The sequence below is a fragment of the Narcine bancroftii genome, chromosome 4 (assembly GCF_036971445.1).
Source record: "Narcine bancroftii isolate sNarBan1 chromosome 4, sNarBan1.hap1, whole genome shotgun sequence".
Classification (NCBI taxonomy): domain Eukaryota; kingdom Metazoa; phylum Chordata; class Chondrichthyes; order Torpediniformes; family Narcinidae; genus Narcine; species Narcine bancroftii.
The window spans coordinates 196,446,461-196,461,378 of NC_091472.1; the positions used below are offsets into that span (position 1 = coordinate 196,446,461).

Consider the following 14,918-nt stretch of genomic DNA (forward strand, 5'->3'; position numbering starts at 1 on the left):
CTTGCTGTTAATTAAATTGTCACAGCTTGTGTTTGTTTGAAAAATGGGATTCATGAAGACTCATGAGTATCTGCCTTTTTCTTTGAGAGCTGGAGAATGTTTATTATTAATTCCTTGCACCAGATGAAGATAAAATATTCCAGGGCTTACAAGTTAAGCTGTAAGGGACAGGCAAGTATGTCATTCTTGCTTTTGTGCGCGGTCATACAGTATACCTTGTAGATGACCTTCCTGAAGCACATGGAGCATCTTTCTATCCTACAGAAGGGAACCTTCTTTGCTCGTCTCCATATGCAATATGCAATGAATCAACCACTGGGTGCTAGTTACTAGAATGGATGGATTGGCCATGTGGGTCAGGACATTAAATGACATAGCCATTCCGAGATACTCTGCCTTTTCCTCATCCTCCAGCCAGCAGACACCTTTCCATTTCATACACAGTTGTCATTTGAATTTGCTTGCATTTCGATCATGGGAGTTGTGGTAAATGTGCCAATTTACAAAAGGAGATTACAGAAACACAGGCACAGTGCAGACCAGCCATTTTAAACTGGAACCCTGGGAGGGGGAGGGGGGCACAGCACATTTAAGTAAAAGCCTGGTTTTCTATTCACCTCACATAACAAATATTTTTTATGTTTTTTATATAGTTGGTAGGAGAGAAGTACAGAAGAAATGAAAACTTGACTGCTTCTCAGGGAAGGGGGCCCATAAACTTTAAGCAAAGTCTTCGGGGGACAATAGCTGGAAAAAGGGTTGACAATGGCTGGTGTAGACATTTGAAAGTGTGTTGAAAGGTTGAATAATATGGCATCAAGAGAAGTATAAAACAAAACATTATCAACCGGATACATGTAGGCCTGGTGTAAAAGGATGTCTTACTGGGCAGGAAGACCTAGTTCCATGCTGCAACTAAAAACAGAAAAGGCCAGAATGCTTAGGATCCAGGAGAGAGAGTTAAAATAGCCATTATTTTTCCTGCTTGAGTTTTGATGGATATTGCTGTTGTAGTTGACCAGAAATTCGGAGAATTAAAAAAATAATTGATTACCTAATTTTCCATTGTTTTGCACCTCAGCTGATTGGATAAGGTATTTCATGGCTAATGCCTGATGCAAGCAGGTTGACTGGTCAGGGACGTTCCTTACTCAAGTTACATGCATACATTTAATACACTGATGTCAGAATCTTTGATTAATCCTGCATTCATATGCAAAGACTTCTCTAATTTTGTCAAAAACTGTTATTTGTGTTTTCCTTTTTATGTGCACAGAAGACTTTTCAGACAACGAGGAAAACTTCCCTCAAGAAATCTCAAAATGGAATTCAAATGATCTTATTGATAAAATCGAAGCATGTGGTGAAACTCAAGAGACCCAATGTAAGCTCAGTTTTCCCCAAGTTAGTTACATCCTCCTGAGGAGCATGCATCACTTTACTTCAATGTTCGAACTATAAAATGATATGGCCTCTAATGCCTGAATTGGTTTAAGTCTTAGTCATCCTCCAATGACTACAGATTGTTCCTATTCAAATTTCCAATTATCGAATTCCTTTCTAAACGTTGCTATGTAAGGTACCTTAAACAACATACTGCCTTCAAACATTCTCCTCACTGTTCTTTAACATTTTTTTTAATTGCCTTCATTTATGTCTGGCTGTAGAAGCAGTTTCCTGTTCCCCAAGACCTTCACAATTGAAAGCACTTTTGTCATATCTCTGCTTGACTTTCTCTTAAGTGAACTAGTTGTCATTTTCATACATTGGATCTTACTTTTTTCTTTCAATTTCTACCTATCATTGTCCAAAACAGAGCCTTCCTGAGAAAGTATAAACCATGGGCCAGACAGAGTTGACAGCCTTTTGACCATAAATGGCCGTCTCAGAGACTGCAGTGGACCTTTTGACGGGAGCTGCCTCGTGTGGTCTGCACAGGCTCACTGCCTTGAGCACCCACACCATCTCTAGTCTCAGCACAGCTTGTCATTTGAAATCAAGACTTTGCAGAATTGTGTTTTAGCGCTAGTTGCTGAACTGAAGAGTCAATTCCATGTCCTTTCTCTGTCTGCATTCGCCTTAACTTACTGCACACCAATGGTGGACACTGCAATTTCCTCATAGCATGATAACTGCCTTAACATTGAGAGTGCAGTGGCCAGGACGATCTTCCAGAAACAACACGTTTTCACAATGATCATTAAAAATGTCCATTTCTACCACCTTTTTGCAGAATAAATTGTTTTACAATGTATAATGGTTTAGTAACTATTCTGGAACTTTAGTCTGGGCATCTTAAGGTTACCAGACTTTAAGAAATATTATGGGTAGCCCCGTTGAGCTATACCACCTCACTATTTGAGGGGAGAAGTGGACCATCCTGGGCATAAATTGGTCTGCACACGGTGGGTGAAAATGTAGCAGGAGACTTTATTTACAAGTGGAACACTAAATTATTATATGGTTTTTAAAAAAAGACAGCCCCATATTAAAACACTTAATTTCTATGTGGAACAAAATTAATCAATATGTAGGGTCTAAAGTGGGGCTGTCCCCAAAAATACCCCTGACTCCAAATAGATTAGTCACATTGATGGTGGACAGCAAGATCCTGGACACCTGGTGCCGAAAGGGGGTCAGGTGTTTTGAGGACTGTTATGAGCAGAGGGGCAGCTAATGTCATTTGAGCATCTCAGAAATAAATATGACTTGTCTAATAAGATGTTCCTCTGCTATCTTCAGACAAGATCTTTCTAGAGGGACAAATTAGGTCCATCTTATCTTACCAATGTGCAGTGACATAGAGACCCTGATTCGAAAGGGGAACACAGGGAAGTTCATCTCAGCAATGTATTTCTTATTCCAAGTTGAAGACCCTAAACCAAGGCAGAGATGGGAGTCAGACAATTGATGAGCGGTGCTGGTCAGACCTGTGTCGGAGCAGCATGACTGCAATTACACGCAGTATAGGCCAGTGCAGTATAACTTTCTCCACCAGCTATATTTGACACCGCAAAAATTGAATAAGGCTAAAGCAGAAATTTCAGACCATGGGCATCATGACAAGAACCTTTATGCATGCAACGTGGATATGTACCAAGGTGAGACCCTTCTGGGTGGAACTAGGCCAAACCATAGATAAAAATTATAGGTAAAGAATTCCCACAGGACCCAGAGCTATTCCTATTGGTGGACATAAGGCTAAAGATGAAGCTGTCCAAATTCCAAATCCCAAATCCCATTTGTAATGATCGCATTGGTAGTGGCTGGAAGTGCATAGCGGTTATCTGGAATCTGACTCTCACTTGGGCATTGCAGCTGGAATGTGGAAATGCCCAAGTGTTCCCCTGGAGAAAATTACCTACAACTTAAATAACATTTTTCTAAAAAATTGGCAACCATATTTAAATTTCATAGGAGTACAGTTATCGTGTGGATCTACATATCTCGCTGCTCTGCCTTCCCCATTTATCCTTCTACGGTGGGGGGGGGGGGCGGGCGGGGTTCTTCCAGCCCAATCAAGTAAAGTCAAGAAAAATGTAACAGCCTAGGTGCCGGCCACCGGGCCATGACAAATCCCTAATGTGTTCCCAACCTTTGTTGTGGGTATCTTGAATGTTGTACGTAATTGTGGGAGGAATGGTTTGGACTCTGTGGCAAATTTTGTATATAATTTCTGATTGATTACTGGAAATTGTTTGAGTTTGAAAATCTATAAATAATGGTTTAGTCATAGTTTTAATGAAGGAAAAAACATAGCTGTTTCAACAGAGCAATATGATAATGACCATACAATTAATGTAACAATGCAGTTTGCAGGATTATTGGTCAGATTCAAGATTCTTTTATTGTTATGTAATAAAATAAATGTAATACTACATGAAGTTGCATTTAGTCTGCCATAAGGTAGTCAAAGATTTGCTATCCCTAGAAATTGCCTGACGCCTCTGCAGCCAGTTGTCAATCCAAACTATCTGTAACCCAAGCTCCAGATCCAAACCTCTGACATGATCAGGAAGCCTTCAGGGCCTGAAGCCCCTTAAAAGTCCCTCCTACCTTCCTCCTCTCACATCCTGGTTCCAATACCTGGTACCCCTTCAGCCTGTCTGCAGTCTGTTGAGAGTCCTTTGACTGCAAGTTGCCTGCTGCCTGTGTGTGTTCCTCACCTCGAGTTTCCAGCAGCCCTCCGCCTGTGTGTTCTGCGGCTGTAGAAACCCTTACTGGTCCGCCTCTATGGTCACAGTCCTGTAGGGTCTTGTACTCTGCTTCTCCTTCACAAATATGTGGGTTCTCCCTGTTTTTTGATAGCCTGCGCTAGTCCTCTACTTCCCTGGAGATCCAACCCTCAAGGTACCGCCATCTTGGGCCCAGATATGTGGTCACAGGATTTTAAAATAAAACATCATTGGCTCCTTTAACAGGCCATTTAAAGCTGTCAATGGTAGGATTGGGTGGTAGAACCCTGTGGAGGAGCAGTGTATCTCCATTCCCTCCTTTCCCCAGGTCCTCACCAGCAACCGCGCTGCTCATCTGTGACCACAAATAGGACCTTGAGTTGCATTTCCATCTGTCTGTAAACTTGCAGTAGAACCTGAATCCATAACTCAGTGAGAGTAAACCCAGATAAATTGAGGCTGAATCCAGCAATCAAATGATTACTCTGACTCATGCCAACTTAATGTAATGAGGATACGTAAATTGTTGGAGGATGTTATTTGCTTGATTTATGTGTTGATTGCATAGATCCTATCTCATTAATAAATTTTTTTTTAAATGATTGATTCACATTTGTCTCCCAGGTGACTTGTACCAGGGCCATTTGAGAGACTATGTTCCATCCAGCTCAGAGCAGCTGAATCCTATTGAGGTATGTGACTTGGATATAACAAATAATAGGTATTAAGATTATAAATGCTATGTGGGAGAAGGATTACCTGAACACAATATTATGAGATAGTAGTTTGGATATACAAAACCCGAGGCACCATTTAGCTTATTAAAAAACCACCACTATTTTTGAGGCTGATATTAAACTCCACTACCACAGAAGTGTGGCCAAAACCACAGGACCTACTGTTCTACGTGGTTTGGAATTCTTTGATGTTCCTCCATAATGTTCCTCTTAATCATTTCACCTCTCACCCATAATCCATGTCCTCTAGTTCTTCTCTCACCTAACTCTGTGGGGGAAAAAAAGCATAACTGCATTTACTCTTTTTGTATCCCTCATAATTTTGTATATCTCTATCAAATCTCTCTTCCTTCCTTGACTCTCCAGGGAATAGAGTCCTAACCAGTTTAACCTTTCCCTGTAATTCAGTTCCTCAAGTCCTGCCAACATCCTTATAAATTTGGTCTGCACTCTTTCAAATCAAGCACACAAATACTTCCCCTTTATTCAGTTGTCTCTATAGCATAAACATTCATGGTGAGTTTGTAGATTTTACTGTTTTATTTTTAATAATTCGTGTTATAACATTTTTTTGCCTCAGGATGAAGCATCATTGCAAACCTTACAGTCTTGCAAGGTGCACATGCTTGTGCTCATACTGCATGGTGGCAACATACTGGATCCTGGGAGTGGAGACCAGACCTCCAAGCAGGCTGATGTCAACACCATAACCTCTGTCTTTGACACAGTGATGAGAGTACACTTCCCTGCAGGTCTAGGCCACGTTGCAATAAAGTTGGTGCCATGCCCAGCCATCTGCTCTGATGCGTTTTCACTGGTATCAAAGTGAGTGTTCTAGTTGTTATCTGTGTAGTGATATGATTGATGGTTGTGAGTCCATTGAACACCATATCTTTGCCACCGAGCAAATATTTGCTATCACCTTAAATATGGCACACTTCACTGAGCGCAATGACATTTTATCTCTTTATATTAAATGGACAAGGGTTATTTAATACTCAATATTTCTATATTGTCACATACAGAACATGTGTAATATTCCAAATTGCTTTCTGCCTGCTGAAAGAACATAAGAATCAGGAGTCAGCCATCCGGCCTCTTGAGCCTACTCTATCATTCAATGTGATCATGGCTGATCTGATGATAGGCTCATCTCCACATCTCCACCTACTTGCCTTTTTCCCCATATCCCTCAATTCCCCTTCTAGGTAGAAATCTATCCAACCTTCTCTTAAATATATTTACTGAGTTCATCTCCATTGGTTCAATGGTCAGTGAATTCCACAGTTCACCACCCTCTGGGAAAAGCAGTTCCTCCTCAAATCTATCCTAAATTTACTACCATGAATCTTGAGGCTATGTCCCCTTGTTCTGCTCTCCTCCACCAATGAAAACAACTTACCTTCCACAATCTTATCTTTGCCTTTCATACTTTTATATAGGATCCTCTCTCATTCTTCTAAATTCCAGTGTCTATAGTCACAGACGACACAACCTTCATCCCAGGAATTAACCTGGTGATCCTCCACTGCACTTTCTCCAAAGCCAATACTTCCTTCCTGAAGTAAGGAGACCAGAACAGTACACAGTTCTCCAGATGCAGTTTCACCAGTGCTTTGTATAGTTGCAGCATAGCCTCCCTGCTCTTAAATTCAATCCCTCCAGCAATGAAGGCCGACATTCCAATTGCCTTGTTGATAAGTCTGCTGTATCTGCAAACCAACCTTTTTCAATTCATGTACAAGTTCTCCCAGGTCCTTCTGCACGTCAGCATGCTGCAATCACTGCCATTCAAATAATAATCTGATCTTCCATTTTTCCTTCCAAAGTGGATAACCTCACATCTACCAACAATGTACTCCATCTGCCAGACCTCTCTGTATCCTCTGCATAATTTGCTTTCCCATTCCATTTAGTGTCAACAGCAAACTTAGATACACTACACACTGCCCCCCATTCCAAATTGTTTATTTATGCTATGAACATTTGAAGGCCCACTCACCACTGTGGCACTCTGCTCACCATCAGTTGCTAACCAGAAAAATATCCCTGAACCCCAACTCTCTGCTTTCTATTAGTTAACCAATCCTCTATCCATCCATCCCCAATTCCATGCATCCCTATTTTCTGTCAGTCTTTTATGCGGCACCTTATCGAATGCCTTCTGAAGATCCAGGTAAATAATGTCCATCTGCTCCCCTCTATCTACTGTGCTCATTATATCCTTAAAAAATTCCAAGACTTGCCTTTGGTGAATCCATACTGCCTCTGCCTGATGGATCCATTCCACTCACTATTTCTTCTTAATTATAGCTTCAAGCATTTTCCCAACTACAGATTTTAAACTAACTGGCTTATATTTCCCTGCATCCTTTTTTGAATATTGGCGTGACATTCACCATCTTCCAATCCACCGGGACCTTCCTAGAGTCCAGAAAATTTTGGTAAATGATCACCAAAGCCTCAACTATAACCTGTAGACAAAGGCAGACAAAGAGTCACCATTAGTGTCGCCCAGAGCCCCTTACAGTAAGAGAGAAACTAAAGTAAAAGGAAGTCCCTTCAGAGTCACTGAATGTCTGTGGATTCCCCTCCAATGCTCCCACAGCCTCTGCAGCCACACTGTTCAATCCATCAGCACCCGAACTCCAGATCCAAACCTCAGCACAATCAAGAAGCCAGCTGTAAGTGTAGGGGACTTTTTGGTTAAGTGGGGCAGAGGGGTTGATTTTCCCAAAATTTTACACGTGGCCTGTACTGTACCTGGGGAGGTGGGGAAGGGGGGGGGGGGAAACGAGGACCAGGGAGTTAGGGGGGGACCACAGGGACAGGGAAAAGCAGAGACTGGGGAGGTGGGAAGGAACACACTGGGCTCCAGCGACCCAGCAACGAGCCAATGTGGCTAGGGCCGAGCGAGGGTATTTGCACCATCCCCCCCACCCCCCTCCCTCAGGGAACTGCACCCTTCCCCCCCCCCCGCCCCACTCACTGGATAGCACCTCCCCCGCATAAAAATTTAAAGCCTTACCTGATTGCTGTGTGTTGGTTGGGGCGCTCCGCGAACATGTACCACACTTGAGCTGAACTTGTGGCCTGCGTCCTAGGTGGATGCCTAGTTTACCTAATGGTAGCACTGGCCCTGGTCACAACCAGGAAAGTCAGTCACCCTGGGGAATGTCAAATATATCTGGTGATAGTCTGGAGTGTGTCAAGGACAATGGTAGATTTCAATGACACCCTGGAGAATGTCAGATGCTTTCTCTGTCCAATTTTTTTTTCTTCTTCTTCTTGCTTTGCCTGAATTTTCTCCACTGTTTTTCCCCAATTTGCAAGGGCAGTTTCCCCCATGGCCCCCAGCTCGTACGCATATGAAGCCAGCACTCAAGGCCTTTGGGAGCCTATCTTGCCTTCAGCATCATCTCAAATCCTGGCTCCAATTCATGGTTCCCATGAGCCAGTTTCCAAACTGCCAGTTTCTCACAGCCAGTGTGGGTCCCTCAGCCGCTGGGCCTCTCGCTTGTCCATTGCTATGGTTACTGTCCTGTAGGTTTATCTCCTCTGCTTCTCCTTCTCAATGAGTGAGGTGGTGTTCTCCCCTCTTTTGGTGCACTGCCCCAGTCTGCAGCTCCCTTGGAGTCTGCAACTCCTTGTGACCACTGCCAAGTACAGGTGGTGCCATCTTGGCCACAGACCTCCGTGGTTGCAGGATTTTACTTACAAACACCATCAGCTCCTTTAACAAGTCATTTAAAACCTGTACAGAACAATTGGCATTAGGACCAGGCGGTTGAACCCTTCAGATCAGCAGTGTGTTTCCGTTCTTCCAGGATTGCGGAAGCACTGCTGTTACCGCAGCTGAGGCAGTACTGTCACTTTTTTAAAAAATACTGTTTCTTATATTTTGAATCTGTTATTTAGTGGAAAACATTTTTCAGACAAATCTCATATTTCTGATTAGTCTGTTGAATGTATTAAATTATATCTTCTTTTCTTTGGCTTGGCTTCGCGGACGAAGATTTATGGAGGGGGTAAAAAGTCCACGTCAGCTGCAGGCTCGTTTGTGGCTGACAAGTCCGATGCGGGACAGGCAGACACGATTGCAGCGGTTGCAGGGGAAAATTGGTGGGTTGGGGTTGGGTGTTGGGTTTTTCCTCCTTTGCCTTTTGTCAGTGAGGTAGGCTCTGCGGTCTTCTTCAAAGGAGGTTGCTGCCCGCCAAACTGTGAGGCTCCAAGATGCACGGTTTGAGGCGATATCAGCCCACTGGCGGTGGTCAATGTGGCAGGCACCAAGAGATTTCTTTAGGCAGTCCTTGTACCTTTTCTTTGGTGCACCTCTGTCACGGTGGCCAGTGGAGAGCTCGCCATATAACACGATCTTGGGAAGGCGATGGTCCTCCATTCTGGAGACGTGACCCATCCAGCGCAGCTGGATCTTCAGCAGCGTGGACTCGATGCTGTCGACCTCTGCCATCTCGAGTACCTCGACGCTAGGGATGTAAGCGCTCCAATGGATGTTGAGGATGGAGCGGAGACAACGCTGGTGGAAGCGTTCTAGGAGCCGTAGGTGGTGCCGGTAGAGGACCCATGATTCGGAGCCGAACAGGAGCGTGGGTATGACAACGGCTCTGTATACGCTTATCTTTGTGAGGTTTTTCAGTTGGTTGTTTTTCCAGACTCTTTTGTGTAGTCTTCCAAAGGCGCTATTTGCCTTGGCGAGTCTGTTGTCTATCTCATTGTCGATCCTTGCATCTGATGAAATGGTGCAGCCGAGATAGGTAAACTGGTTGACCGTTTTGAGTTTTGTGTGCCCGATGGAGATGTGGGGGGGCTGGTAATCATGGTGGGGAGCTGGCTGATGGAGGACCTCAGTTTTCTTCAGGCTGACTTCCAGGCCAAACATTTTGGCAGTTTCCGCAAAGCAGGACGTCAAGCGCTGAAGAGCTGGCTCTGAATGGGCAACTAAAGCGGCATCGTCTGCAAAGAGTAGTTCACGGACAAGTTTCTCTTGTGTCTTGGTGTGAGCTTGCAGGCGCCTCAGATTGAAGAGACTGCCATCCGTGCGGTACCGGATGTAAACAGCGTCTTCATTGTTGGGGTCTTTCATGGCTTGGTTCAGCATCATGATGAAGAAGATTGAAAAGAGGGTTGGTGCCAGAACACAGCCTTGCTTCACGCCATTGTTAATGGAGAAGGGTTCAGAGAGCTCATTGCTGTATCTGACCCGACCTTGTTGGTTTTCGTGCAGTTGGATAATCATGTTGAGGAACTTTGGGGGACATCCGATGCGCTCTAGTATTTGCCAAAGCCCTTTCCTGCTCACGGTGTCGAAGGCTTTGGTGAGGTCAACAAAGGTGATGTAGAGTCCTTTGTTTTGTTCTCTGCATTTTTCTTGGAGCTGTCTGAGGGCAAAGACCATGTCAGTAGTTCCTCTGTTTGCGCGAAAGCCGCACTGTGATTCTGGGAGAATATTCTCGGCGACACTAGGTATTATTCTATTTAGTAGAATCCTAGCGAAGATTTTGCCTGCAATGGAGAGCAACGTGATTCCCCTGTAGTTTGAGCAGTCTGATTTCTCGCCTTTGTTTTTGTACAGGGTGATGATGGTGGCATCACGAAGATCCTGAGGCAGTTTACCTTGGTCCCAACAAAGCTTGAAAAACTCATGCAGTTTGGCATGCAGAGTTTTGCCGCCAGCCTTCCAGACTTCTGGGGGGATTCCATCCATACCTGCTGCTTTGCCACTTTTCAGTTGTTCGATTGCCTTATATGTCTCATCCAGGGTGGGAACCTCATCCAGCTCTAGCCTTAGGGGCTGTTGAGGGAGCTGAGGCAAGGCGGAATCTTGGACTGAGCGGTTGGCACTGAAAAGAGATTGGAAGTGTTCTGACCATCGGTTGAGGATGGAGATCTTGTCGCTGAGGAGAACTTTGCCGTCTGAGCTGCGCAGCGGGCTTTGGACTTGGGGTGAGGGGCCGTACACAGCCTTTAGAGCCTCGTAGAAACCCCTGAAGTCGCCAATGTCCGCGCTGAGCTGGGTTCGTTTGGCGAGGCTAGTCCACCACTCATTTTGGATCTCCCGGAGTTTGCGCTGAAGATGGCTGCATGCGCGACGGAAGGCTTGTTTCTTCTCTGGACAGGACGGCTTTGTAAGGTGAGCCTGGTGGGCAGCTCGCTTCTTTGCCAGCAGCTCCTGGATTTCCTGGCTGTTTTCGTCAAACCAGTCCTTGTTTTTCCTGGAGGAGAAGCCCAGTACCTCTTCAGTGGATTGCAGTATGGTAGTCTTCAACTGATCCCAGAGGGTTTCAGGGGACGGGTCCGTGAGGCGGGTTGCATCGTCGAGCTTTGCTTTGAGGTTTGCCTGGAAGTTTCCTCTCGCTTCGTCTGACTGCAGGTTTCCAACATTGAACCTCTTTCTGGGGGCTTTATTGTTCCTGGGCTTTGGCTTGAAGTGAAGGTTGAGCTTGCAGCGAACCAGCCGGTGGTCAGTGTGGCATTCCACGCTAGGCATGATCCTGGTGTGGAGCACATCTCGTTTGTCACTTCTCGCACCAGGATGTAGTCCAGGAGGTGCCAGTGTTTGGATCGGGGATGCATCCAGGTGGTCTTAAGGCTGTCCCTCTGCTGAAAAAGGGTGTTTGTAATGACAAGCCGCTGTTCTGCGCAGAGCTCCAACAGGAGGCGCCCATTGTCGTTGCACTTGCCAACGCCATGCTTGCCCAGGATTCCTGGCCAGGTTTCTGAGTCTTTGCCGACACGAGCGTTGAAGTCGCCCAGGATGACAACCTTGTCGGCTGTAGGGGTGCGTTGGATGAGGTTGCGCAGGTCGGTGTAGAACTTGTCCTTTTCTGCTGGTTCCGCCTGGAGGGTTGGAGCATCGACACTGATGAGGGTGATGTGACGCTTGTTCTGAAGGGGGAGTCGCATGGACATGATTCGGTCCGAGAGGCCTGTCGGAAGGTTTTCGAGTTTGGAGGCAATGAAGCTCTTGACCATGAAGCCTACACCAGATAGGCGTCGTTCATCCGAAGGCTTGCCAGACCAGTAGAGTGTGTAGCCCGCGCCGCGTTCTTGGAGGCTGCCTACATCTGCCAGGCGGACTTCACTGAGAGCGGCTATGTCGATGTCAAGTCTGAGGAGTTCATGTGCAATGAGGGCAGACCGACGTTCAGGTCGGTGGCTGTCAGCCTTGTCTAGCATGGTTCTGATGTTCCAGCATGCTAGCTTGAGTTTGTGAGCATCTTTTGAGGGGGAAGGCGTGGAGGGAGAGGACGTGGAGGGGAAGGACGTGGAGGGGGAGGACGTGGAGGGGGAGGACGTGGAGGGGGAGGACGTGGAGGGGGAGGACGTGGACCTGTTCTCGGGCCTGCGCAAAGGAGCTTTTAGGTGGAGTGCAGTGCGCGCAGTACTGGCCCCACCCTTTACACCCATGGTTCGTGTGCCGTGGCCAAGCAAGCTGGGACGTGGCAGCGAGGTCCTTGGGTCGTAGGTTTTATATCGGAGTGGCCTTCTCCTATGCAGGTTTCTTACCCGGGCTGGAGGGGCCTGCCTCCCCTCCTAGGTCGGTCCATACTAAATTATATAAAACACAACAAACCACCACCTAAGACATTTATAGAAGGCCATTTGTTTTTGATTATGGTAGCCAGCTAGAAAATGATGATTTATTTTGGTCATGGAGTTATACAGCACAGAAACAGGCCCTTTGGCCCACCTCATTCATGCCTGCCAAGTTACTGACTTGAGCTACTCCATTTACCACACAGAACATTGTCAAATTCCTTGCAAATGTCCTCATAGATAAGATTTAACACTCTACCCTGGTCATTCCTCCTGGCTGCCTCTTCAATAAAATCAGGTAAATTTCCCATGCACAAAGCCATGGCTAAGCATAATGCTTATGCTTACCAGGTAATGCATAATGCATACACTGCTCCTCCAAATGCAGACAGATCCTATCTAAATAAAGCCACAACACTAGAGCCACCCTCCAATCTTCCAGCACCTCCTACCTGGCTAACGACAATACAAAATTGTCTATCAGGGCCCCGGCAAATTTTAAACTTCTGTTGCTCCTCCTCACTGCTAAAACTGTTGGGAGGAATTCTCCAATTGTTAGCTAATGGCACACCGGCCTTATGTTTCTCCTTCTAACAAAGGTAGGACGGGGCTCCACTTTTGTCTGATGGGATTCTCCTGCTCTGGTTAGAACCAGCCACTTCTTACCAGAAAACTTCTAGCAATTACTTTTCTTCCTACTTCTACACCCTTTTTTCTGATGTCCACCAAATGTCTCTCCTCAGTTCCGTGCATTTCTCATTTACTTGATGCTATTTGACACAGCCTTACACCCTTGCCCTCTCTCTAAATTTACCTCCACTATATTGTTCAACCAAATCTATGGAATGGGAACTTTTTCACAAGCCACCGGCTCCATATTGAGAATTAGTAAAATAGGACATTACAATGAAGATGGAAATAGAATCAACATTGACTGAGATCCAGACAAAGGAAACTCTGGAAAATCACACTGATAGGCCTGATCTACCATCGGGAAAGAGTGTAACTGTCTACCCTGTTTTTAACCCCTCTTAATCTTGTATCAACAAGAGATATTCTCCGCATCTACCATTGACATTCAGAGATATAACCAGCAGTATCCCACGGTTCACTATCAACCAGAACATCTGCACAGCCATCGTGATTGTAAAAGCAGGTCATAGACTAGGTATCCATTTGTCATCTGACTTCCACAAGGCACAAATCAGGCATGAGATTGATCATTCCTTTTTCCAGGATGAAAGCAGCTCTAACAACCCACTTCATTGGTAACCCATCCGTCAGAAAAAAACATTGGATCTCTCCAGCTATGGCATTGTGTACCAGCTGCAAAATGACCAGTTATTACTTGGCCATTATAACCCCATCTCACTGCCACATCCAAGCCCGTGCAAGCCATCCTCTGGCCCTTTAATTTTTATTCACTGCAGTTTGAAATCACTTCTGTTTTGACATACAGTAGAAGTCCAAAAATCCAGACTGCTCAGGGATTGGGTCAGTCCGGATTTTCAAATTTTCCAGATTCTAGGGCAATACTTCTAAAATTCAAATTTAAGGAAGAGTAAAGAAGAGATGAACATATAAATTTTGAAAGTTTATTTATTAGTAAATAGAGCATGCTTCATTTATCAAAACAAGCAGTTTTAAAGAAAAACAAAATCAATATGACAAAAATGTAAATATAACATGTTTTTACTCCAAAAAAAGCATGATGTTTAAAAATTAACATTTTGAAAGAAAAATATAGTGTACAATGAAAGCAGAAGTTATTTAATACAAATGAGTTATGTATTTTTAGTTTATTAATGCAACATTTTCATTTTAAATACAAAGTACAAAAGAACAAATATTTATTTGTTCATTTCTGTGATTTCTGTTGATTCTGCTCTGTGGTTGCTTGTTGCCACTGTGCATCTGTGGCACTTATGCATGCACTCACGCACACAAAAGCCCACTAAGTTTTTACAGTTTGAGAGTTTTAGAAAAGTCTGGATTCTCGGGAGGTCCAGATTTCTGGCATCCGGTCTTTTTGAGTTCTACTGTAGTGTTTTGTTTTGTGGAATATACCATATCCAGTAGCCCATTTCCAGTTATTGAGCCATCTTGAAGTCTGCGCTGAAGGTGTTCCCATGTGCTCTTGTACAGTGTTCCAGGATGTAGGCCCAGCAACAGGGAGGGAATGCTCAAACAGTTTCCCACAATTTGAGGAGAAACTGACAGATGGTGTTCTTTCTGTGCCTCTGTTGCCTTCTCCTTCTTGGGGTAGAAGTTGCAGGTGTGGGAAGAGCCATTGATGAATCTTTAGCTGTTGCTTTAGTGAACATCTGGTGGGGGGAATGCTCAAGCAGTGAGTAATTCAAGTGGCTCTCAGTTCCAAGGAAAGGGGCTGAACATTGAGCTTCTTGAGTTGACTGGCATAACATGCATGCAGATAAGAGTCTCCCCTGTT

General features: G+C 44.8%; 1 protein-coding gene and 1 long non-coding RNA gene across 19 annotated transcripts in view; one reads left to right on the plus strand and one right to left on the minus strand.

The window, feature by feature from the left end:
* The window catches only part of LOC138761425 (membrane-associated phosphatidylinositol transfer protein 2), a 331,314-nt gene that overhangs the window by 255,163 nt on the left and 61,233 nt on the right, over positions 1-14,918 (plus strand). For 16 of the 17 annotated variants that reach the window (XM_069933525.1, XM_069933533.1, XM_069933526.1 and 13 more), the window contains 3 exons: positions 1,277-1,384; positions 4,800-4,867; positions 5,493-5,737. In XM_069933525.1, the coding sequence (XP_069789626.1) occupies positions 1,277-1,384; positions 4,800-4,867; positions 5,493-5,737 (421 nt within the window). The remainder of the gene's footprint in view (positions 1-1,276; positions 1,385-4,799; positions 4,868-5,492; positions 5,738-14,918) is intronic. The other variant, XM_069933536.1, reaches the window with a different exon arrangement.
* Positions 1-14,918, minus strand: part of LOC138761429 (uncharacterized) — a 28,910-nt gene that overhangs the window by 695 nt on the left and 13,297 nt on the right. The window contains exon 3 of one of the 2 annotated variants that reach the window (XR_011356318.1): positions 5,075-5,180. The exons of the other annotated variant lie outside the window; for it this stretch is intronic. This is a non-coding gene — a long non-coding RNA (uncharacterized lncRNA). The remainder of the gene's footprint in view (positions 1-5,074; positions 5,181-14,918) is intronic. 2 annotated transcript variants of the gene reach the window in all.